General features: G+C 47.9%; 1 protein-coding gene across 1 annotated transcript; it reads right to left on the bottom strand.

Moving 5' to 3' along the window:
- Positions 1–1,544: 1,544 nt before the first annotated feature.
- LOC144468714 (MOXD1 homolog 1) lies at positions 1,545–22,293 on the bottom strand. Its single transcript, XM_078178383.1, has 10 exons — positions 20,993–22,293; positions 6,129–6,281; positions 4,989–5,162; positions 4,666–4,749; positions 3,616–3,796; positions 3,121–3,386; positions 2,590–3,008; positions 2,310–2,509; positions 2,090–2,220; positions 1,545–1,913 (listed from the first exon to the last, which is right to left on the bottom strand). The coding sequence occupies exons 1-10, from the start codon at positions 21,950–21,952 to the stop codon at positions 1,755–1,757; spliced, it is 2,727 nt and encodes a 908-aa protein (XP_078034509.1). The 5' UTR covers positions 21,953–22,293; the 3' UTR covers positions 1,545–1,754.
- Between the last annotated feature and the right edge of the window lie 2,242 nt (positions 22,294–24,535).

The raw sequence follows: 24,535 nt of genomic DNA, 5'->3' as shown, positions 1-24,535 counted from the left end.
ACTTACCTGTACGTTCTCACTGAAGCAGTTGTATGTTTCCTATGGTAGATTCACCGTAGTTAGAGACTTCAACGCTCGGAGGATCGCTGTTGCTCCTTGAAGCTCCGGAGAGCTGCTGATGCTGGTAGCCCCAAGGAATCGGGCTTTTATACTCGCCGAGATCTGCCGCAATTCGATAGAAGTTCAATTCACCGCTTATCAGCGGCGACCACATGGGACCCCGTGCTCCGATACGTGAAAATCGCCGCGAATGAAATCGAATACGCCGCTATACCATGGGGATTCTGCAAACGCCTCCGTAATCGGTTAACCAGCCGGAAAATTGCGATCCTTGGACACCTGTGAAGCAGCTGATATGTCGGTTACCCGGTTGGTGAGTGGGTGAACTTCTGAAGGATTGTCCGATCGATTCGCGAACAATCTGGACCACTTTCGTTTCGAATCCATCATTGAATGTATCCTATTTTTGGAACTTCTCTACTTGTGATTTATAAAAGTACGACTGTTCCATTCAGTATGATTAATTTAAAAAGAAATTAGTTTTATACAGAATTACAAAATAGAATAACAAATAGACACTGTTTTTCATCGTTACGTAAAGAATGCAATTTGTAAGAAGTGAAATATTGAATTATTTTATAAGCTGATTGAGTTCTATTCATATTGTTTTATATTGAGTCTGTTGCGTTCAGAATGATTAATTTGTAGAGCAATTAATTTTGTAAATGCTTACGAGATAGAATAGTTGTTTAGCGGACGAGATTGTCATCTCATTGCTGAGTATATTATAGTGATCTTAAAATTTATTACATTAATGTAAAACAGAATGTAAGGTATAGAACGTGAAATTAAAAATTTTGTCAAATTATAAATACATCGTATCGATTGTTTTTTCAATGCCACTGTTACGTCGAGAGAGATGCTCTATGTCTGTCCTACTCTCTCTCTGTAAAACGCATAAGTTTGTCCTTGTCGGATACCTCCTTGCATATCATGTGTCACTAATACTTACCAGGGAATTCGAAGCTCGTCTAAAAAGTTGGTGGCACTAGCGTCGCATCTAGTCTCCTTGTCGCACACTATCTCTGTCCTTGTCTTACACATGGTAAAGATAGGGAAAGTTAGTTCACAAACTCGCCACCGTAGATGGCGCCACGAATCTCTCTTTTTAGCCTTGTCGCACAATCGTTCGCTTCTTGTCTTACACATTATGAGCATTAGAAACCCAACAATTCGTTCGATAATTCGTAAAATATGAAATTATTAAATTCTGATTTTATTAATCGTTAATCTACTAGCTTTTGGAGCATAACTTGCCGATGTCTCTGATGAAAGAATGCAAATCAATGGTGATCAGTAAATAATATAATCAATGCCAAGATTTCATTTCAAACTTTTTACAAATTTGTTTATTTTTTTATACAAAATCCATATAAAATACGGAGGAAGGTATCGTGTACAGCTTATAAATACGTTATTTACATTATATTATATTATATTATCTATATATCTATATACTATATATATAAATCGTGAGTGGGCCGTCAAAATTTTTCCAAAATTTTGTCGTCTCTCGTTCACCGGGAGAGTACTCGCTCCGTGTATATTCAATTCGACTCGCTTCAAACATTCTCAGCCTGTTTCAAACAGCCGCAGTTAAGACGGATATGTTCAATAAGTAATGTACAAAATGTTCACAGGTTTTCGATCGAGGGCGTCGCGGATTTTTCTCGGAATAAAGGCTCGTCGAGGCTTTAAAAACCGATGATCGCAGCGGTCACGATCGTTAGGAATGGGACAAGGTCGAGGATCGAGCCCCTTGTTGCTCCTGAGGGGATTCCGATGTCTGTGCACGTCGTTTCATTGACTTCTGGCAGCGCTGTGTAATTTGGGAATGTCTGGATATCAGCAGGCTGCGAATAAAACAGCAAATTAAGAGACTATTCATTTTTTAGAACTTTTACTAACTAGACTGTGGATTCGACCCATTCGTAATAAAATCCAGTAGCGTGAAGCACTTTTAATAAATGGCTACAAATCCATAGTCTACATTATAAATAAAACTCTGCAATTTTTTAGTTCAACTTACCAGTGCTAACTTATCGTCCCTCTTTCTGCAGAAGGTCATATGTCTTCCGTGGTACAGACTCCTCTCAATGGACCTAGAAAGGAGCTCCTCGGTCCAGGGTAATGCCAACATGTGTTCGGCCAATGTTCGACCTATTAAATTCAACAGATACGTTAACTTCTTGTTACAATTAATCGTCAGTTGTTTAGAACGATCTATCAAAGATGTTCAGCCAATTTACCTCTGAATTCTTCAGGTTCTTCGATGATGAGGCGTGTGAACACATTGTCATTCTCCTGCTCGATTGTGTAATCCCTAGTCGCTCTCAAGGCAGACTTAGCCACCTTGATCTGAACTTCATCAATAACTTCGCCAGGCCTAGTCGGAGGATAGATAGACAGATGCTGCTGGCCATTGTACGACATCGTCACCGAGTCAGTTCTGAAAGGAATCAGGATGATTAAAATCAAGAATCCTCTGCTTCCTTCCTTTAATTCCTGCGTTGGATGTAAATAGCTCACCTGGTGGTCAAGAAAAGCTTCTCCAAGTGGTCCATCGAAACACCTTTGAAGCTGTAGACTCCAAGGGTCTTGAAGAGGTCCTTGATAGGCGTCATGCTATAGCAAGCAGCGAGGGGCGTCCTGGGATAGTGCATCACGAAAGCTAAGCACATCTCCTGGGAAGCAGCGTATCCGCCTAACGTTGGTTTCGTTCTGTCCAGAGTGCCATAAACGCATTCGGCAACCAGCTCGTCGCCTGGAAGGACTTTCACTTCTTTCTCTAGGGTATGAGACTGCTGGTACTCGAAGTCGAAGTGATTATCCTGCACGATTCTGGGCAGTTCTTTGCCCTGACGAATATGTTTCAAACTCAAACGTCGACCAGCCAGATGCGAGTGCAGTGCGACGGACACGACGTTTATTCCGGATTCTGGGAACATCTGCGAATGCGTATTCGAAAGATTAGAGATTTATAGATTAGGCTATTTAGAATCGTTTCGTTTCACGATTAAATTGTAAGCCGAACGAAGATCATATTTCTGTTTAAATTACCGTATTCGTGCAGTGGGGAGTGCAATATCCAGCAGTGGCATACTCCCGTTGCTTCGGAGGGATCAGATGAAGGGGGCTCACGGCTACTCCGGCAACAAGAATCCCAGCTTCCTCGGGACGAAGTTTTGGAGTCAAGTGAAGCCTGACGCCACTGCTATCCAGCACTTTCTTCATGCCTGGGTTGTTATAGTGCACTTCTAGCATGTAATAGGAATCCTCGCCGTGCTCTGCGATGGGTATCCCGACGTGCTCCGGCAACCATTCTCCTGGAAAACGAAGAATCATGAAAATTCAGTTCCTAACTGTAAAATTCCAACCTGACCACGACTATGCGCGAGTATGCTAATTATTTCGTTTCTTTAAGATTGGTTAAAATTCTGAATAATATTTTCTTTTTCTTGCAGGAAAATATTACAATCGGTTAGCTTTTAATCGTTGATGTAAGTAGTATGGCGATGGATGTTTTATTAAAAGAGAAGTGAGAATGAACTATACCTGAGCTGCCACGGGCCCAAGCCAGCACCGGTTGCAGACAAGACTCCCATTCCCGGGGCATCGTCGGGCTGTAACACGGTGCCCCGACGAGCTTGGCATGTCCGCCGAGGACGGCCGCGCATTCGTACAGTATTATATGGTGTACCAGGTCCTCGTTCGCCTTCTCGATCATCGGTGTGTACTGCGAAACAAGCAATTCGAGCTGTTGACGTCTCACGTTTCGTGGCTCGTTTGGGTTCCAGGGGCCGCGCGAATTCAAGGAAGAATCACGGGGAAGAGGGCGCGTCGACGGAATACGGGATTCGTGGCGCGAGTCTGCTCTCCTCCACGGGAGAGGAGAGAGAGATACACCTTTTCAGAAGATTCCATTGACAATCGGGGAACGTTTCGGACACGGAATGACATCATTCCCGGGGGCCCTTCTTTATTCTAATGACGTCCGTCCACGCGGTGCCACGTCCGGCATGGATGACCGTGATTCGTGAAGCACATACGAATCAGGCCCAGCCTTATGGCATTCCAGCGTATTTTCAGCGGCGAGTACACGGCCAAAGGTACTCGGGAATACCAATCCGCGAGGCGCGATTCGGCGAACGGGGTCTTTAGATTCCCACGTGAAAGACAAAGGGTTCTGTTTGCTACTTGCCGTGCGTAGTATTGAAACAGGGGGTTTGCTACTAGACTGCGCACTTTGCAGGACCATATAACATGCGAACAGCGACAGCTAAGTCTCCGCGAGCTTGTACTTCAATGTACGTCGCTTTGTGATCCGTGCGAAGATTGTTCGATAAATCTTCCACCAACATTCCTACGTTTGAATTGTTAACCCTTCGCGCTCGAGTGGAATCATTAAAAATTGCCGCTGGATGAAACTTATTCAAACTTCACTGGAATTATGAAGATCCTCCCATAGATAAGGACTTAATCAATTTTTCAATTCAAGGAATGTAATAAGAATGACTTGGTATAGGGAATTAAATAGCTTGGAGTGCAAAGGGTTAAAGTAATTTGAATGATCAAGAGTAGATTAAAGAATCTCGATCAACTTACCCCGATCATATGATGCTTCTCCTTATGGGGCGCCTTGAAGATTTTGCACCAGTAAGTTGTGTCCGCGTTGTCCGAGACCGGAGGCTAAACATTAAGAAGCGAATAATTAATAATTCTGTTCATTTTTTACCCATTTGCATTTGCAAACTATGATTGTCAACTATCACCAATTATTCTACTCGCATAGATTCGACTTGATTATATTAATTTCTGTTTAGGTGTTCGCGTCTACAATAAACGTCTGGCATCGAATCGCTCGTAGAATGATGCAGGCGACCATTGGGAAGAATGAAATGCAACGAAGACAGTTCAATGCGTTTTACCTGGTGCAACTTGACGTCCCAATGCGTAATGTCCTGCGTGTGCTGCGGGGGTGAATGCGGCGCCGGTGTCTTCAGCCTGAGTGCCCTGCCGCCCCTCTTGTCCCCGGGCCAAATCGCAGTATTTAGTTCAGGGTCAGTTTGGTGCAGCGCCCAAAGGACTCGGACAGTGTCTCCCTGCAACGGCAATCGATATTTCCGGTCAGGTTTCTCGGTTTACAAGCGCTTACCGCCGTCGACCAAGTTCGTTAGAAGATATTTGAATAGGCCCGTAGGACGAAATTGCCGGATGGGAATTCCGGTGGACGACTCCTTATGCTAAACGCCTAAATATCGCCGCGGGAATTCGGCCGAGCTTGGGCCCCGAGGGCCTCTTAAAATCGCGGGCCCCCTTCGCCGTTGCCGGGCATAAATCGAACCACGGAACCCTCTCCGCGAGTTTTACGAGACTTCCGAAGCTGCACGGTAAATCTCCCGCCATCTTCGATTCCATGGAATCAGCCGGAACGGCCAGGTTCGCCGGGATCCGATATCGGTGGATTCACCTTTTTACGACTTCTAATTATCCTGCCGGGAATTACGATCGTCGCCCACTGCGCAAATATGGCTCCCTTTATGCCCGGCACAGCGAGGGACGAGCTTGTTAGGAAGCTGCTCGTCCCAACCCTTTCCGACGTCGTTCAAGGATACTCGAGGATCTTTTAAAGACGGTCAGGGGATGCTGGGAATGCTGCGGCTTTTAAACGCAATTCCAGAATTGCCCAGGATTTCTTATAAGAACCGTTTCGAGAATTAAGGAATTTTTAATTTGGCACTGAAATTATAGCGACGGTTTTTGCGAAATGGAGATTTAATTGGAGACATTGAAAATACTGTTAAGGGACCACTCCATTGAGTTTCTTTTTTAATAAGTGCAATTAATTTACACTTGAAATGCAGTTGAAGTATGCTTGGAAAAAAGGCTCTTCCTTTTTGAGAAGTTGAAGAATGCTTTGGAGAATGTCAAAGAACGTTCGACAAAGATAAAATTTCCTTTACCGATGCCATCGTGGCGGCACCATTGAAAGACATTGTCAAAGCGTCCGCCAACAGTGAATTTCTAAGAATAGAAGAATAACGTAGAAATCTCGCGCTCGAGCTTACCGTGAGCCTGTGATCCTGAGGGTCGCAGGTCTGCCAGTTCCTCGAGAAGATCACGCTGGTGTGCGTCTCGTTCTGGGAGCCGCCGAGCACCTTGACGTCCTGGGACGCGTCCGTGACCAGGGCGGCATCCGGATCCTCGATCCCGTGCGAGTCCTGAAAAAATGCAAGAAAAAAAGAACGATTGGAATCGCGAGCAGGGTCAACGGACGTGCGCGCGAGTCGCTCGAGGGACCCACGAAACCAGCCGCCGCGCCATGCCCGCGCGTTGCTCTCGAGATCGACGCGCGTTTATCGGGTCAGGTGAACGCCAGGTGTCCGCGTTCGCCGGTGCGTCGAAACTTTCTGACACGGCCACTTTGATCATCACCCTCGTCAGTACTTTCTCTCCTCTGCGCGACCAGTCGCCGGAATCCCAGCGGCCGGCACGCGATCCGGCCCCGCTTTTCGAGATTTACAGTCGAAATTTTAGTGTCAAGTGCACGCGCGCGGAAATGTGTTATTGTGTCAGCCGAAAAGATCGATGCGAACCGAAATGATGCGGATTTTTATGGTATGCCGATATTTCGTAGCCGTTTCGATTAAACTGGAGTTACAGGAGAAATACAAAAAATATCTGTTTATAAATTAATAGAAATAACTCGGATGGCATAAAGATCCGCAGTGTAGTCATTATTAGAATAATTATGTTCCCAAAAATTATTAGAACCTTCAATATATAAATAGATGACTAATTACAACTAGAGTCTATGAACCTTCCGGTGGGTCACAGAATTTACCCGAAACTGCGAAAATATATAAATAAAATTTTGTCTTCATTAAAAGTACCCTGGCTACCCTCCGAGTTCATCAGCAGCCCCTCATTTTATCTTTAATTTGCAAACGAAATAAATTAGGTCGATGCGTTATCGATCAAGGGATGTAAAAGACAATTTATGCCGCGTGCAATTAATATTTATAACGTTCCGGTGTGGATCGGTTAGGAAATGGAACATCACCGAACGGTGGCACAACGGCTGAACATGCAAAAGGGCGGTTGCGAGCGTTTGGGTCCGTTGGATTCCGATTATGGTCGGGCGCTAAAGTTCGTAAGACCCCTAAGGGAAGTCCCCTTCCTGCTCGTAATGAATCGAAATAATTGGCCAGGCGGCGTCATGCTCGCTGAGTATTTTGTAACGAGCACGTGCAGAGAGGAAACGGCGATGAAATTCGCCGGGAAAAAGGGCGGCGTTTTCGTCGGGGCTGTTTTCCTGGCAATTAGGCGCCTGTTCATTCTCTAATCTGCTAATCGTTTCGCCGGTCACATTTCCCACCTGTCCTTTCTATCTCGATCTAAATTAAACATCAACGAACTTACAAATTAACGCGTTAAATCTTGTTCGAAGTACTCATTCGCAGATGCTTTGTGCTATATATGGAACGGAGATACCGCGGAAGGGTTGAACCCGCGTTCCTAAAAATGCGAAGGATCAATGCGAAACTCTTGCCGGGCGGTTGCACAGATCTGCTACCTGAGGAAGGTCTCCGTTCGGGGCAGCCACTCGGAAGGTGTTACGGCTATTAACAAAAGAGTTTTCGGTAACAATGTCGCGGCTGGTTATTCGGGTGGGGTTTCGAAACGGGTTCCCACGAGGTTCGTGGGGGTTTTCTCATGGCATCCGGATATTCTCATCGTCGTCGCCGGACTCATTAGCGCCGCGGCCATGGCATTGCTAGATGGTGATTAAGGAAAAGAAAAAAAAAAAAAGAGGGGAGGGAAGAAGTTCGGAGATCTCGCGACGATACCTCGGATCCGACGAATCGGTCGACGAAACGTTTTAATTGCTCCGGTAAAGCGATCCCCGAGATTGTCGTAAAGGATGATTCGAAACGGGGGGGGGGGGGGGGGGGGGGGGGCGGGGGGACGAAGGGGAGAAACGATCCCGTATTCTTTCTTTCCAGCAAAAAGCGAGCTAAGCGCGGGAACGCCTCGCGATCGCCGGAGAATTATGCAAATGTGATTCGACGATGCTCGCGTAGACACCCTGGATTTCTGTAACTGAGTCACGAAACTGACAACGAGGAAGAAGCCTCCGTTGCTGTGCACGCTTCTCCCCGGCGTCCTCCTTTCGGGAACAGGTTCCGCGACTTTTGCCAGCTAACAAATGCGTCGACCCGCCGCGGTATCCATCGCGGATCTAACGATACTTGCGTTAATACCGCCGAGAAAATAAAGGCATCGAGGAGAAAGTTCGACGCGATGTGGGAAATCTCTGGATAAGGACACCCGGGTACGCGCGCGCGCGCGCCCGGAACAGGATCGCCACCTCATACTTTATTTATGACGAACGCGTCGCGATCGGAAACGCGGTTAATCAGCCGCGCGATGCTCCGCCAACTTCGGCGCGATCCTCTTGCCACTATTTTTAAATGTCACGCGGCACTGTTTTAATATTAATTGTGCCACTCGAGCGAATTGCTTGCAGCAGGGCTTGGTAGCGGCGATTTATCCTCAACACTGGAACCACTTTATAATAATCGACGGTAATGTAATCCATTTATATACTTAAGCGGTCGATTAATAACAATGCTAGTATCATCTAATAAATTTTTCTTTTTTTTGCAGATTTGTACACGGTATTATCACCGTGCAGAAAATGATCGTGCTTCTTCCTTTCGCGCGAAGTTCAAAGGTAAGACCCCCGAGCAACAGATGCACGATCGCGTAGCAGTTCGATATCCTTGGATAAAGCGAGCCGCGCGGATGCATGGGAAAGCAGGCACACGTGCGTGGATGCGGAAAATTAATTCGACGGATGTGACGTCATGGATCGGTACTCGCGTTTCCTGTGGGAGTCTCCTGAGAAACCTGTACGTATCAGAAGACTTGCCCGTTCCATCCTCTGCCGATGAGCATTCGTCGGGCGCAAGAGCGAACGCGCTAGAACTCGAAGCGAGAATCGCGGGACGAGATTCCTCGGGGATGGAATCGCGGCGAATCCGTGCGCAAACAGCGTGGATTCTTTTAACGGGGCTCAACCTTGTTGATCTTTCGGAGGAAATCCGAAGAATTCCGTAGGCATTTGTGCGCAACAATATTCAATATATTTTGGTATTTTGGCGAAGCGTGGTTTAAGTTTCTCCGATAGTTCTACGATTAGTCAAAGCATTTGGGAATAGAGTAAAAATATGGGTATAATAAATCGGTTGTTCTATTTGCAGTGGAAAGAAGATCGAGGTCTCTTAAAATGGCGGCGAATTTTCAAGATTCGACTATATTAGGCAGATTCGATGCTTTTATGGGAGAAACACGTATAGAGGAATATAGAGCACTGAAGAAATTCAAGGAAACGAATTTCGTATCGATAATTACAACCTACCAAACTTATTCAAGAGATAAAATTGCGCCTGGCTCCTATGTTTTGTATTTGGACAATGGTTTCGTTTGCATAAAAATGCGCGGTCTGGTTTTATCAGTGCGAGATGGACTCCGGTTTCGCCACCGTGTATAATGTGGTGTCGGTAAAAAGGTTCGCCGAACGAAGTGAAACGTAGGTGCTCGGCGTGGTCTATCGGCGCGATCTATCATGAGAAATAGTTTCCGATCTATATACGCGGGGCAAAAAAGAAACGGTTCCCTTTGTGGCCGTGGTGGATCGTCGCGGTTCCCATGGGCTCTCCGGAGTTCCAAAGAAAAAGAGAGAAATTCTCTCATGAGGCGCCACTAGCAGGACGGCGATGCTTGCCAGGTGTTTTGGAGGTAGCCCGGGCTCCTTTCGTTTCTCTCCTCCTCTCCTCCTCCTCTCTCTCTCTCTCTCTCTCTCTCTCTTCTCTCCGGGAGAGCATTTGCGGCTCGTATTCCTTTCCCTTTTTTCTCCGTCCTTGTCTCTACCGACGGTTCCTCGTCCTCGAGTCTTCTCGCCGTCTCCGTCTATCGGACCCGCCGAGAAATCCGACCACTTCTGTCCCTCGATCCTCTCTCTCTCTCTCTCTCTTTCTCTCTGCTCGTTCCCGTCCTCTTCTGGCCCCGGTCCTCGGCTACCTCTCCTTTTTCTAGTGGCTCTCCTTTTTACCACCTGGCAGAACAGCAGCTGGTAGCGCAAAGAGAATCCCTTCGAGGGAATAAAAGGGCCTTCCTATCGTCCTCCGGGAACTCCGTAGGAACCACCTACCGGTCACTGTGAAAGGGAGAATCGGCCGACGGCCGTCGCGCCGTTCACGTCGCCCTAATCGCTGAGAAAATGTTTGTACACCGCAGCGCGTGTCGTCGTTAACCGGGCGGCCCACACCGGCCCTTTCTTCGGGACGTCTCCACGGGCCACGCTAATTGTCCCGCCGGGTTTCCATACGCGAATCCGATATCCCGCGTACGAATCCATTTTCCCACATTCCAACGCGCGGCCCACGATCCCCACCGTCGTCGTCCACGATCCGGTTCTCACGAGACTTTTATTACGAATCCGGGAATCGCGGGGGATGAGAAATCGGTCGGAGAATAATCTCGCCGGCTTAATCACCTCGCGTCGCGATCTCGTTCGCTTTGATTAATACTTGTCTCCGCGCTATCGAATACCTGCGCCGGCCGGATCATTTATATATTCGTCCCGGCCCTCTTTGCTTCGCGTAACGACGATACGCGGGTAGAATCGAGAGAGTAATTTATTTATTGGATCGAAAATGGTCTTTAGAATTTTACTTTGAATGGAAAGCAATTTAACAGTAGAATTATCGTAACAGCCGAAATGGTTTTTGATGTTTGAATTACTAAATTTCGATGTTTAATAATTTTTAACCAACCGGTCAGCGAGGCTTGTAGTTTTATTTAAACCCGAGTTTACGATCCTGATTTTCTCGTGAAGTGAGAGGGGGTGGTCGGGGTGGCGGTTTCGCCGGGGCGGCGATGATATTTCAGCCCCGGACAAATTATGCATGAACCGGGCATCCACCGCGGAATCATTCACCTCCTGTTCCCATAAAGGTGCGTAGATATCCTTCAGCGTGTCAAGGTACGAGTCGATCCGGTTCTCACGTGTGTCCCGCGAGCCGGGGGAAGGGTGCGCGGTTACGCGTAATTACGCTCGCCGGCTCGTTACGGCTCAACGTGCCCGGTTTTACGAGCGTATACGGAATAATAATCGAATTAAAATCTAGTGGAATCACCGGTGTCAAGGTCTCGGCCGCTCCTCTCGCCGCCTCGTCGTTTTTCGAGCGCAATTTGTATTTCAGCTTTAACGAGCGTCCCTACGAAATGCTTCGTCCTGCAGGACGATGGGCTGCACTTTCGCGGTCCTAAACGTCGACGATTCAATATCTACGTTTCCGTATCTCTTTCACAGGCTTTCGCGTTCCTTCGGAATTTCTAACCTAGGTTTAGGCTCGTGTCTTCGTTAATTTGTGAAATTAGGGAAAGACGTCTTAATATTATATTTAAAGAATTGATAATATACTAGGTTGAGTTATGAATAACTTCTGATGCATCCAGGTGGAATCTATTTTTCCTATTATTAGTCAAGGTTTTATTACGAATTTTTGCTTTTGTAAAATAGATAAAATATAATAATTAAAAGCTGATAAAGAAACAGAAATTATTTATGAATCGACCTACTCCAAAGACTAAAAAACTCGTTCAAAGACTAAATCAAGACTGAATTAAAGCTCCTATAAACCGTTTGAAAAATTGCGAAAAATTGCGTTGATTTCTAGCCGGCGCGAACGGCGAGATCATTGTGCGTGCGTCGCGCGGCGTAAATCATCCTTTAGAATAACGTCGACGCGCGCGTTCGTACGCGAGATTCATGCAAGAGGATAGGCCGAATTTTATGCTGTCCGCGGACACACGGCCCCCTTTGGAAGCGTTAAATAATTGCGAGGCGTGAATGTTATCTCCGCAACGATCTTCGGCGGTCCCGCGCGAATTTATCGCCGCAGAAGCCGCTCGAGTTATTGGAATCGGCTTCCGCGAACCAGTTTGGCGCCGGTCCGAGGCACCGGTAGTGCTAATTCATGTCTGTTTTCTGGGCCCTGCCTCGAGGCGGATCGAGATACCCGCTGGAAGGACCAAAACTTTCGACCTTTTCCCCGGCCGTGGTATCCCCCCGGATGCTACCGATTCGAACCGTAGAACACCGATTTTTATACCGTACAGCGACGTCTAGACTCCCTGATAATTATACACCGTCGGACGGTCGTCCACTCTAAGATTTCGCCGAGGATCGAAATCAATCGGGCGCCAACCCTTTCTCCGGGAATCGTTTAAACACGCCCTCTATTCATTATACCGCGTGCTACACCACACACACACACACACGCACTCTCTGTCTATTACACCGGGTAGATAATTTCAGTCGACTATACGCCTCTTGCTACATCGACACTCTGACGTCATCGATGCCATACGTTGTTGCATTGTAAATGTTGCGTAGGATTTTATTTTTACGTGTCTCGAGAGCTTGACAAGTGGTTGGATAATTTACTCGTCGAAGCCATAAGTATTGAAACAAGACACTCGATATTCAATAAAATATACATTGAGGTTTAGAACACTGCTCAAAGAAGTTCAAGCATTATTAACGATTTAACATTAACAAGTTTAATAAAAGAAGAGAAATAAATTTAATTCTCGAACAAAATGCCGAACATCCGATAAAAAGTTCGCCAAAAGGGGGTGAAAGAAATATGGCAGCGGATTTGGTCCCGGATCGTCGTAATCGTCCCGATCTTCGCGCAGATCCCCGGCGTTTCCCTCGGCCGCGATGGCCGGCCGTACGTCTCAATAGCTGGATAATCATATTCCGATAAAAAGCGGCTCGTGAGAATTCAATTCGTATCGGGAGAAACCCGACGCGCGCGCGAGCAGTCTCTGCCCTGCTCCAGAAACCCCGAACGGGGTTTTGCTCATCAATAATGCATCTCGAAATTTGTCTACGCCGGGGATACAGCGCGCGGGTTGTCGTAAAATAGCCGGGGATTTCGAACATCGGAGTCGGATTACAAGAAGGAGAAAACGCGGACCGGTATTGCCGGCGAAGAACGACGACAAGAAACCGCGCGGTATGAGCTCCGCGCGAACCTCCCGTTCGGCAAATAGCATACAGGGTGTCCGCAGAAATCCTGGGAAACACTTACGGGAACGTCAGCAATTTATTCGGAATTTTTATCGGAAGATTAAACTATTAAATATTATATTTTTATTTAAAGTAATGGAATTGAGACACTTCTTTTGTGAAGTAAATGATTGAAACTCGACGCGTCGATATCTTTTCATAAATCAAGCGGTTTTTGTAAATTTAACTTCAGTGACTACAAAATATATCTTTTTAAAATAAGTATAATCACAGTGTTGAATTAAATAAGACTTCGTTCCAGCCGATGTCTCAATAATTATCTGGATTGTCGGCAATCCTCGAGTTCCTATTTAACCCTCGCGTTCAAAAACTAGTTGCGATCATGTGAACGGAGTTCAACCAATCGGGTTACCGTTCGCCTAAGGATGTAATTAAAAGCCCGCGATTGCCCTGAAAAATGCATAACTGCATTCTTCGTCATTATTAAATACCTACGCGAGAAAGACCATTTATATTTACTGTAGCAGACTTATATTTCCTGACAGCGGAATGAACTTAATAAAACATCTATAATAATTAATAGATCACGAAACAATACGTTACGAATTGAAATTGGTTTATAACGTAGTTGATGCAGTGTAGAAAAATGCAACGATCGAGCCAGTTTAATGGAAACGTTTTTTAACAGTTTACCAACAGCTATTCCTTCGATTTCTCGCGAGGATCGGTCGCAGTGCATCTCCGCGCCGCAAGTAGTCAGTTTCCAAGGGCCGTGAATGCGCTTATTAACCGTGAAAGAGGCTTAGAAAGCGCCCGTAAAAAGAGAATGACCTACGAACTCCGGCCTGCAGTTGCACAATGGGCATATGCGTCGCCGGCCACGGGACTAATCTTAATCCGTGAAATATTCTCCCTGCTCGGATGAAATTGAGCCTCGCGTTCTCTCTCTCTCTCTCTCTTTCTCAATCTCTTTCTCACTCCTCCTTTCGTCCACCGATCCGTGGAGACGGTAGAGAGGGATATCCCCCGTTCTCGGATCGCGATATAAAGTGGTAAGACCACTTCGGCGAGCCGCAGCGCGAGGAAAAGCAGTATGATTTACACGCGAAAGCGCGCCGGTGGACAAATTTTTGACGTCGTAAAGACATCGACACTGCTCGCCGTGATCCTACGATGGAATTCCTTTACACGGGATGCTCGCGCGTTCTCTCTCACGGGGTTAGAAAATTTACGGTGATCTTGATAAGCGACCGATTATATTAATTGCCCGGGAACACGGGCATTCGTGGCTATTCGAGAATTGGAGACTCTATCGGTCAATCTTAGGCGAGACGATCTCTAAGAGGGTAAAATTCTCCCCTGGAGAGGTCTCACCGTTTACACTCGAAGATATTTCGAAGATTTCTATTGTTCCTCGATTTTGATTCCTTTTCTCCTGTTTAAAATCGTACACTTGCGATACACTTCAATTTTTAGCAGCTCATTAAATAAAAAGAAAGTAAAGTAAACATTGTGTGAAATTACAAGTATAGTGTCTCGGTTATAATGAAAATATATGGTAGATTAATTTAGAATTTGTCTTTTATAGAATATCACTGCATCGTCGTACCCTGGTTGAAATTATCAAGTCTCGATTTGAATTAATTGAGTCAATAATTTTTGTAACAAGGATCCCCGATCCAACGACGATACAGTACCTGCTGGCTCGACTTTCTCGAGACCGGCGAGCAAGTGATTCCGATAGCGGCGTCAGGTACCACGCACCCGGTTTATCGGAATTAGATCAACCCCGTGAAACAGTTCAAACACCGTCCACCGATTAAGATTACAGCCATACCATTTCTCATGATACAGATTATTCCCATTTGCCTCCCCGTTCGCCGGCCAATAGCCGGCGTCAGATTAAAGTCGCGTTCCCACGGTTATCTGGCGAGGTGGTTTCGTCTCGGCGCTCCCTCATCTTCCTTATCTCTGGTTCCCCGGTTTCCCTAGTCGATCGCGTCGCTCCGAAACAGCCGTGTAAAAAGGGGGGGGACGCGACGAAATATCTAGCCGCCGACGAGAAGCGGTCGGGAGGTTATGTTATAGGGGGGGCTTGTCAAATCGGTGAGCCAAGGTAGCAGGGAACACGGTAATTCCCCGCGGACCACGGCGCGGCAAGAAAAGGGGGGAGAGGCCCGGGGATGAAAGTCGGATCGAAAAAACGAACGAAAACTGGTTGCGCGCCGCGTAAAAAAGCAACGCGCAGGTTATGTCGAAGATAATGAGAAAAAAATCGCGGCGAAATGAGCGGACCCCGGGAGACGTGCGCAAGCTTCGCTTCGTCTATGCGCGGCGGCGGCGGATCCCTTTCGACCTCCGAACAGGAGAAGACGGACGGATCTCGCAGATTATCTGCACTTCGGATTCACTTTGCCGAACGCACTCTTCCACCGTCCGTAATAAATTACGATCATAATCGTGGTACGTGCGCGGCGAGCCGACCGCCTTGAATAACATTAGCGTTCCTAAATTTCCTGCGGTTTTGTCATTCGGCGAACCGTCCGACTGGCATTCCTTGTCAGAATATTTCAAACTGAAATTTTTAGAATTTAATTTGCGACAGTAGAAAGGCGAAGCACCCTATTTACCTCTGGCGTCTGTTTTAGAAGAAATCTTTACCCCCAGCTGCGAGTGCCGCAACCTTGAAAATAAACCTTAGATGCATCAGGTCCAAGATTGGACTACTGGAACTACCAAGTACTTTGGAGTTGATAAAAAAATAATAAATAAGAAGAACAGCAGAGAGAAGTCTCCTGCTCCCCAGCTGCGAATGCTGGGTCTCTAGGAACCTTCGAGTACCCTAACTTTTGTCAGCACTGCCCTCGACTCGTATTTAAAATTGTACAAGAGTCTTGAAACTTTTATGAACCGAATGAAGTACCATCAATTGACTTTGGAGTTTACCTGGGCGGCTAGAAAATAGGTGGAACACCTGTCCTTCGTCAGAAGTATCCCGAAGGTTCCGAGAATGTCGTTCGCAGTCGAAACAGACACGGCGTGAACACTGGAATCGCGATTTCCAGGCCCGGACGGTCGGAAGAGAGGTTTCCTGAACCGTTCCCGCGGCAATGGCCACGGGGTCCGTCTCTGAATGCAGTTCCAGGGGTCCCAGAAGCGAAAGGTATCACGTGTCGGTCGGTCGATCGGATCCTGGACCACTTTTCGCCTTTCTTTGCAACGATGCTCAAAGATTCGCGCAGCCGCCGCCGCCTCCCCCCGCCGGCGTGTCTGGAGGCCTTGACTGGGGCCCCTCTGGAACCAACTCCGTGAGCCCTGGACACAGCATGCCCATGCCGGCGGGGCCCGTCTCCTCTCTGCTTCCACGGGGCCGGCGGGCCCGTGTGTTCGTCACACGCTCAGTCACGCAACGTCTCGCACACTATCTGCCCCCCCTAAAACCTTCTCCTCCCCGTTAGCTTCGTACCCCTGTGCGCGTCCACGTGTTCCTGCGCCCGGGGGCCCTGTTAACGTGTGCGCGGCACACCGACGGGGCCCCGGATGCCTCCGGCGATATTCCCCCGCAGGCCCGGGCCCGCGTATTCGATTTTACACACGGTTTTGCGAGTCCCCGCGCGATATCCGCTCGCGACGAAACGCATAATTGAACGCGCGACGCTAATCAATTCTTTCCTGCGCACTCTGTCCTCTCCGCGGACGTGGCCATTGTTTTCGCTCGAACAGAATGGAACAACTGTATTCGACGCGAGTAAAAGACACCTGCGATTACCGGACAAAATAATATCGACGCATGCGATTCAACCAGCAGCTATTTAATCAGCTTCGAAGTCACAAAGCGTTCAGCTCGATAGACTTTTATTCCCAGAAATTTATTGGATAATTAGCGTCGAATGTTATTACCACCGCAGCTGTAAATCTTGGGTTCGTTCGTGTAGGTAGTGTTTCAGTGCACTCTGATTTTACGTAAGTACCCAATAAATGAGAATTGTGCGAGGGATCGGCGATAAATACACCGGACGTGGCTCATAATTATTCCAAGGACAGTGCGTTTACGCTATCCCGTGATATCCACGATAAAAATGACTATTTATTGTAGCGATCAAACGATTGTTTAACCGGCCGTCGCTACGCTGCAATTCAATCCGTTTTATTAGCTCGGATATTACTACTAGATGTACAAAAATAGAAACGCGATTGCAAAATTCGAATCCAAGTGTTGAAAGGATTAAGAAGGCTGTATAATTAATTTCTGGCTAGAACAATCGTTCTAAATATTTCTAATTCAATAGAGGATGGAGTTTAAGATTTCAGGCTTGGCAAATTGGCGAAATAGGTCCACGTTGGGTCAGCCAGCAGGATTAATTCGCGGCTAAAGGGTGGCTGGAAGAAAGTCGGACGGAGAGTCTCTCTCTCCGGCTCGCTCGGCGGACGTAAATTTATCACAACTTTATCTCGACCGGTGGAACGCTGGACGTTCGTTAATTTTCTACCGGCCGTTCCGAGCGGCTCCTCTCCCACCTGCGTTCACCATTCGGTTACGTTCAGGCCGTTTCTTTTTTTCTTTTTTTTTCGTCGTGGTCGTCGTCGCCGTGGACAAGGGCCAGGTAAATCGAGCCGTGGAGAAGAGAAGAGGGCCCGTAGAGAACGCGTCGTTCCCTCGCGCGCTCGCGCGCGCGCCCCCGGTTTGGATTTCAAATAATTGCCAATTTGACTTTACGACGTCGTCCCGCCATCTTTCAAGCCGCGACTGATTTACTGGAATTCTTCTGTCTATTCATTTGTCTGTAGGATCACGCGTGGGACGATGAAAACGCCACGGCTCTCCTCCGAGCGTCGTTTCCTGAATCGCGACGATCCTTTTGGAAATCCCTTGAAAATCGTCTACCTCGCCGAAGCCATCGTACCGCCTCGCTCTCTAAGATCGCACAGTTCTTTTGTCTTCGTGGAATCGTTAGCGAATTCTACGTCTCGTTTCCCCGGCGATCCTCATTTCGAAGTCGCGGTAAGTAATGCCGGGCGCCCCTCCTCTTAATACATTCAGTCTACCGGGCAGAGCGCGGCTGGTGACTTCAATGCCAGCGCAAGCGAGATTAAATCGCGGCGGGCAGTTAAGCGTACTTATTGCAAATTCCTCGTACGTTCGTTTTTAACCCGGCGTGCCCCCGGCCGCATTTAAAAATAGCATAAACTTTCTTATTGCGATCGGTACTACCGGTTCTCTCGCGACCTTTTTTCTGCGGGCTCTAATTGCCGCGCAACGATCGGGAAATTTATAGTTATTATAGTAAACGTATGCTGGGAGCAGATTTTAAGCAAGCCAGAGCTAAAGTATAATGATCTTTGTAGTTTCTCTCGGATGGTATCGTGTCGGAATAAAAAATACCCCGGTGTGTAATTTTGTAAATTGTATCGAATATTCTCTGCTAATTGATTAACGAAAAATTTCACTGCGAACGAAAATTCTCCGAACGAAAATTGACCGCCGGGACATCGAACCGCGGAATGAATTCCGCGATTAATTAGAAATCCATTAAATGCGTCCGGCGTATATCTTGACTGGGACGGTGTGAAACAAAAAACTTCGCGTGCGTCGGCCGAGCAAAATGGCGAACGGCGACGGGCCGTTGGAAAAAGGCTCGCAAACAATTGACGGACGTCTCGCCCTGTCCACGGATATAAATTTAATTAAGATTAGGAATTCGGAGAAGGCGGACGGAGCAGGTTCCGATAACCAGTTCCTTTTTTAATCCTCGTGTTGCATCTCCTCGGAGCGGAAACCCCGCGCGCGTTCACGTCGACTCTTAAATACTCCCGAGTTTTTTTCTCATGGTACAAAGTTATCTCGTTAGTAATTTATGCGATAGTTAAAAGCGGCCGGGACAGGGAAACCGAGGGATGAAGCGAGGCGAAAGGTATCGGAAAAAGAAAGAGAGAGAGAGAGAGAGAGAGAGAGAGACAACGGCGTTCATGAATAGGCAAACGATCGGAACGGGACCAAAAATCGAGACGGCTGAGAACGCGACGCTGGAGAGCTTTCCGTTCTTTTTTCCTCTGCCGGTGCCGCTATTATGCATCGTGACGAGAGGGAAATCGACTCGGATCTCCCATGACGCGTTAATTAAACGGGCCTCATTAATACGGATCGTGGAGAGCCGGAGTCGCGATCCCGGGACCCTCTTCTCGGAGGATTTCGTAGTTCGGTGCCGGGAGAGGAGAGAGGCCGATATACCTTAACCCGCGACGGGCTCTTTTGTTTTTCCTGCACGGCCACGCCGTTCGTACAGCTTCGCAGATCCTTCAGACTGCTGTTTCGACCTCCCTTTCTGGCTCGGCCGCCTTCTTAATCTTCCTTTAATTCCCTGGCTTTTCGTTTCTTTCGCTCCTTTTTCATCTCGGTTTCTTTTCGTCCCTCCTTTTCGTCGTCGCCGTCTTGCTGTTCCTCTTCTTCTGCTTCTTCCATCCACCTCCTCTCTTCTTCCTCGTTTTCTTTGTTGGCTCTCTCTCTCTCTCTCTCTCTCTCCCGCCTCCCCCTCTCTCTCTCTCCCCCATCTCGCCCTCCTTTTTTGTACTCTTTCGATCTTTCCCCCCGCGGTCCCCACCACCACCCCCCTCGGCAAACGGGGCCCTCCTTTTCTTCGCCAAGCTCGATCGCACGGCGACGAGGATCCACCGTCGATAGATCTCTCCGGCTGTCTCGGCTCACCGTGCCCCGGCAGAAAGGATCGCGAAAAACTCGCCAGTCCATTAAACATCCTCGGCGTCGCGTCCTCTTTCTCGGCCCCGCGACCTATAGCCGCGCGCGTTCGCGATACGTCGCTGGGAATCCTTTATCGATTTCCCAGCAAGTCCTCTCCACCGGGTGGATCGGTGAAAAATAAAATCGCCGCGGCCGGCACCGAGAAATGATCGCGGATCGATATCGGCGCGGCCGCGGCATCGGCGGAAAACGAGTTCTTCCCACGCGATTAACGCCGCCGAGAGAGGACGGCGGCCGGATCGACTTTCCCGGGCCGGATCGCTGATTATTCTCACGCGTCCTATGCTAATTGCCGATTAGAATATCCGTGCGACGAATGCAATCGCGTCGGGCGTCGAGGTGCAAATTGATTTCTCGATCGGTGTTCGACGCCGCAAAAACGACCGCACGCTGGTTACCCGGCCGATAATTTATCGATACTTCGATCGGTTTGCTGCGAATCGGGGACCTCTTTGCGATTCGTCGACGACTCGATGTCTCGATCCACGAAAGGATTTAATTGACGAATATTCGAGCGATGAAATATTTAAAATAAAAGAGAATATTTTAGTTACTATATTTAATAAAGATATCATTTCATAGAGAATAGGTGTCTTCCAGAATTAAAAGATGCTATCAACCCCTTTCGATTTAGAATAAATAATTGCATTCCTATTTAGCAGACTGTGTGCTAAATCTTCGTCGGATTCGTTGTCGCAGGGCGAGGGGTGCTTCGCACCCGTAGCCTGCGCCGAAAGGTCCGCGGCCGAAAGTAAAACAGAACCGTGGCTAATTAAAAACTCTCCCGAAAACGGGGAGGACCACAAAAGAAGCCAGATTTACGGCGAAACCCTGTATTCTCCTTAATTACCGTGGCGAGTGGTCCGCCACCAGACAAAGAGCCACAAATTTAATAGAGGACGCGCGATCTTTTTGTCGAAGCCCGCACGGTCTCGGGCCTATCGATCACGGGCTCGAATACCTCCGCGTCCAGTCCCTCATCGATCACCCCAAAGATCGAGATCGAACCGTCCACGAGAAACAAGAATCCACGAGTGGAGTCGGCCAGCGAGAGAAGTTCGACTCACCAGTAGATTGACGGTGCCGGTGTGATCGTCCACCCAGGCGAGAAGAATATCGGCCCCCTTCATGTGGTTCTTCTCGTTGAAGCCGATGCCGACGTAGCCCAAGGTCTTCGCGGTAACCTTGAACGTAACCATCTCCTCGTCGGAAGGGTCCCATTCAAGGACCACCTCGCCGTCGTCGTCCAGCTCCTCGTGCCTGGTGAACTTCGGCTCCTTGACGCTCCTCCTCGGCCTGTTATCGATGGTCTCTTGGGGATCCACGTACTTGCCGGAACGAAAAAGCTTGGCCAGCTTCGCGGTCGGAGGGATGTACTTTTTAGGCACCCTGTCCTTGGATTTCGGAGTTCTCTTCAGGATAGGATCGTCGAAGAGGCTGGGACGAAGGGCGTCGGAGTCGATCACCTCGAACTGAGAGTTTCCCTCGACTTCGACGTCAGCTTGCAGCTCCTCCGTCTGCGTGGTCTCTTCCCGGAACTCGGACATGGACTCCAGGTTCTGTCTGACCTCCGTCGAGCTGTCGTTGGACCTCGAAGAGTTCTCGCTCGAGAGCTCTATCTCGAAGGTGTCCATAGTCTCGTTGCTTCGTAACGTTGTCTCTTCGGGGTCCACGCTGGCGACTCGGCTGCGATTGTTGAGCAGCTCGTGCTGGCCAGCTTCCAGGTTCTCTTCTTGGGAATTGGGGAAGTCAAGACCGTCTTCTCCGTAAGGCAGCTTCCTCTTCGCCTTCCATTGCGAGTACCAGTCCTCGTCGACGTCCAAACGCTGCTTCTTAAAAGTGCCTACTCGCAACACCGGCTCTCTAAGGCTCCGCTTTATCCTGGAGGAGAGGTCCTTCGGGTGGTGTCTGTTCCTGTAGGCCAGGGTCCTCATGGTCTCGTCCATGTGCTGGACGTACAGGTCCAGCAGGTCACAGCTGGCCGTCCAGCAGATGGCCAACGTCACCAACAGCCTCAATATCAGCATCTTCGTCCTTTGCAGTCTGCTCCTTGATCCTTCATACGATCGCTGGATCACCGTTGATCGTTTGCTCTCCCGATCACCTCGAAGCCATCCAGGCTAGCAGTCCTTTCACTACGAACTTCAAATCTTCAAGAATATCTTCATAATCTTTGGACGAATCACAGAAATGAACTTTACGTACGTAGAAAATTTATAATGGTACTTTCGACATGATTACGCGACAATAAGATAACAATATTGCTCACACGCGATTCCCAACTTCCACGATTAGGATACCGGCACGATTTCTGTGAGGAAATTCTAGTCACTGGATGCACGAGACTCCGCAGCGATTCCCTGACATGTTACGCGTACGACAGTTGTGCCGGGACTAATTTAAGCACGCGGCTGCCGTTCCGTTGCCCCTGCAGATGCTTGCAGCTGCTTACCTGCGCAGGGCCCCGGGAAGGGGACCGGCGCAGCCTCGGCTCTGCTCTTTTCGGCGCCCCTCCATTACCCTGTCTGGCCCCGAGCGACAGTCCGGCTCCCAAGGCGTTGTTTTTCGGAAAACTTGCCTTATTGGAACAACACTCTGCGAAAAGATAACGTACAGATTTATTAATCAATTAACAGCTTAATTTTTGGAAAGGAATCAGCCGACTTTCAGGCAACTATAGAATTGGGAGCAATATTATACCAAAAAAATTTAGAGCTTCTATTATCTGCGTAATTTTTTGCCTTGATAAAGCTAATGATCGTGTACCAAGAATATCAACTCTAATAGTTCCTGCAATGCTGAAGTCATCGAACGCTGTCTCGTGCTCGAGATACTCTTATTTGTCGTAACCGCATAAAATCGATTAGAAAACGAATGTTCAACATCGCGTCCATGTTTATTAAGAACCCGTAGATCGCTAGAACCGCAGGTACCAATTGTGAATTGAAATGATGGGAAACGGAGCGTTTAAGGCCCATAACACCCGTCCAGCCAGAGGCAAAGGATTTCGAGAGGCATTTAACGATATTGGAAAACCGGGGCGCAGTTACAGTAGACCGCTGAACGTGCAATTTGCAGCTTAGACCGATGCTGATTATGCGTTTCCACGCCGGGTTCCGAGTAGCAATGCGAGCCCGACAAATGAGAGAGCCTTTTGTAGGGAACGAGCATCCGAAAGGAAGAGGAAATCGTCACACCGTCTGAACAGCTCTTCTCTCCTCTTATTACTGACGCTTCGAAGCCTATTCTATTCTGCTAGACAATTTGTTGCAAAAAACCATGCTGCAGTCTGTACACAATAGGTGATCATCGCTTCGATTTTTTTCGACTCTCGAAGAATACGTCAAGATGGATAGAAAGGCTCGACTCTCGTTTGACTTCGCGAAACCACCAGAAAGATAATATAATTGCTTGTCGTGTTTTATGAACATCAAACAATCGACCTTTTTTATATTGATCCGTGGCTTGGCTTCCGGGGAAGGAAGCCGATTTCTTTTCGAATTGGAAGGAAACGGAAAGATCGCGAAGGAAAGGCTCGGTGCTGCTTCCTGCGGAAGCCTTTTTTCTGAAACCGGAGACGCATTTATCAGCACCGGTGGTGGTGTTCCAGAAAGAAACGAGGGGCTGCGAAACAACTGCGGCAGATGTGAACTCTTGGCACGCGCCCTTCTGTTCCCAGTGACTCTCATCCTGTTTCCCTTGGGACACGAACCGATCCTTTCGAAATTCATCTAATACCAGACTCGAAAACGTTTCTAATATTCACCTGGAATTATAAGAAAACTGTAGGAAAAATTATACGCATTATACCCGATTTGATTACCTGTCAAATATTGTTTTAAATTGAAGATGCCGGATCAAAGGGATGACGCATACATTGCGAACGCCTTTCTCGAATTTTCTAGTCCACTGATATTGTATATAGAAGTAAAACATCAGCAAACGTTCGTGTAAATTTTCAAGTCGTTTCTTCGTCTGTTTTGACTCTTATTTTAATTTAAGATACTCGATTTTTCTCTAATGTCGATGGTAATAAATTTTAAGTACGAAGAATTTGGTTGGAAGCCATCGGCACTGATCGCACGCATCGCATGCGATCGTTTCCGACCCCAGAGAGGATTCTGCTTGGAATCCTTCGAATATCGTTCGCCCTACAGCCGCGTTAAACGCATTATTATTCCTAAGCGTCCGCACGCGCGCTCGGAAGCCAACTGTATCGAGTTACTTCCTGTGACTGGCATCGAAACACTATACCCCGTCGAGGAAGGGTTACCGATCCTCGTTCCTTCCTGATGGGATTCGACGTCGATCGATACGAAATCTGCGAAGTGTTGCAGCCGGCCCGCTAACTTCGAATATGGCGGGCGCTTGGCAAACCAAACACACGTTTGCCAATATTGACCGGAGATACAGCACCGCCAGGTGCGATTCTGCTCGAGGGAGAATCGGAGGCAGAATTTGTCGGCCTACTGATTCGATAAGTCATAAATTTGACGATCGTCGACAGCCACGTCACGCCATCAAATTAATTAGCTTCTGCTATCGATTCTGCTGCGCGAGTTTCACGTTTCCTTCTCAGCTTGTTCGATGCAAGAACGTATTAAACAGGA

Source organism: Augochlora pura, chromosome 4 (genome assembly GCF_028453695.1).
Source record: "Augochlora pura isolate Apur16 chromosome 4, APUR_v2.2.1, whole genome shotgun sequence".
In the NCBI taxonomy this organism is placed as follows: domain Eukaryota; kingdom Metazoa; phylum Arthropoda; class Insecta; order Hymenoptera; family Halictidae; genus Augochlora; species Augochlora pura.
The sequence above is the reverse complement of the archived record's forward strand: the minus strand, read 5'-3'. Positions and strand labels throughout refer to the sequence as shown.

Coding starts and splice junctions, on each gene's coding strand:
- LOC144468714 (XM_078178383.1), bottom strand. CDS start 21,952: ATGCTGATATTGAGGCTGTTGGTGACGTTGGCCATCTGCTGGACGGCC. Junction 6,282..20,992: donor CCGGCACCGTCAATCTACTG/GTGAGTCGAACT, acceptor GCATTTTTTCAG/GACTCGCACGGGATCGAGGA. Junction 1,914..2,089: donor GGGACGATAAGTTAGCACTG/GTAAGTTGAACT, acceptor TTTTATTCGCAG/CCTGCTGATATCCAGACATT.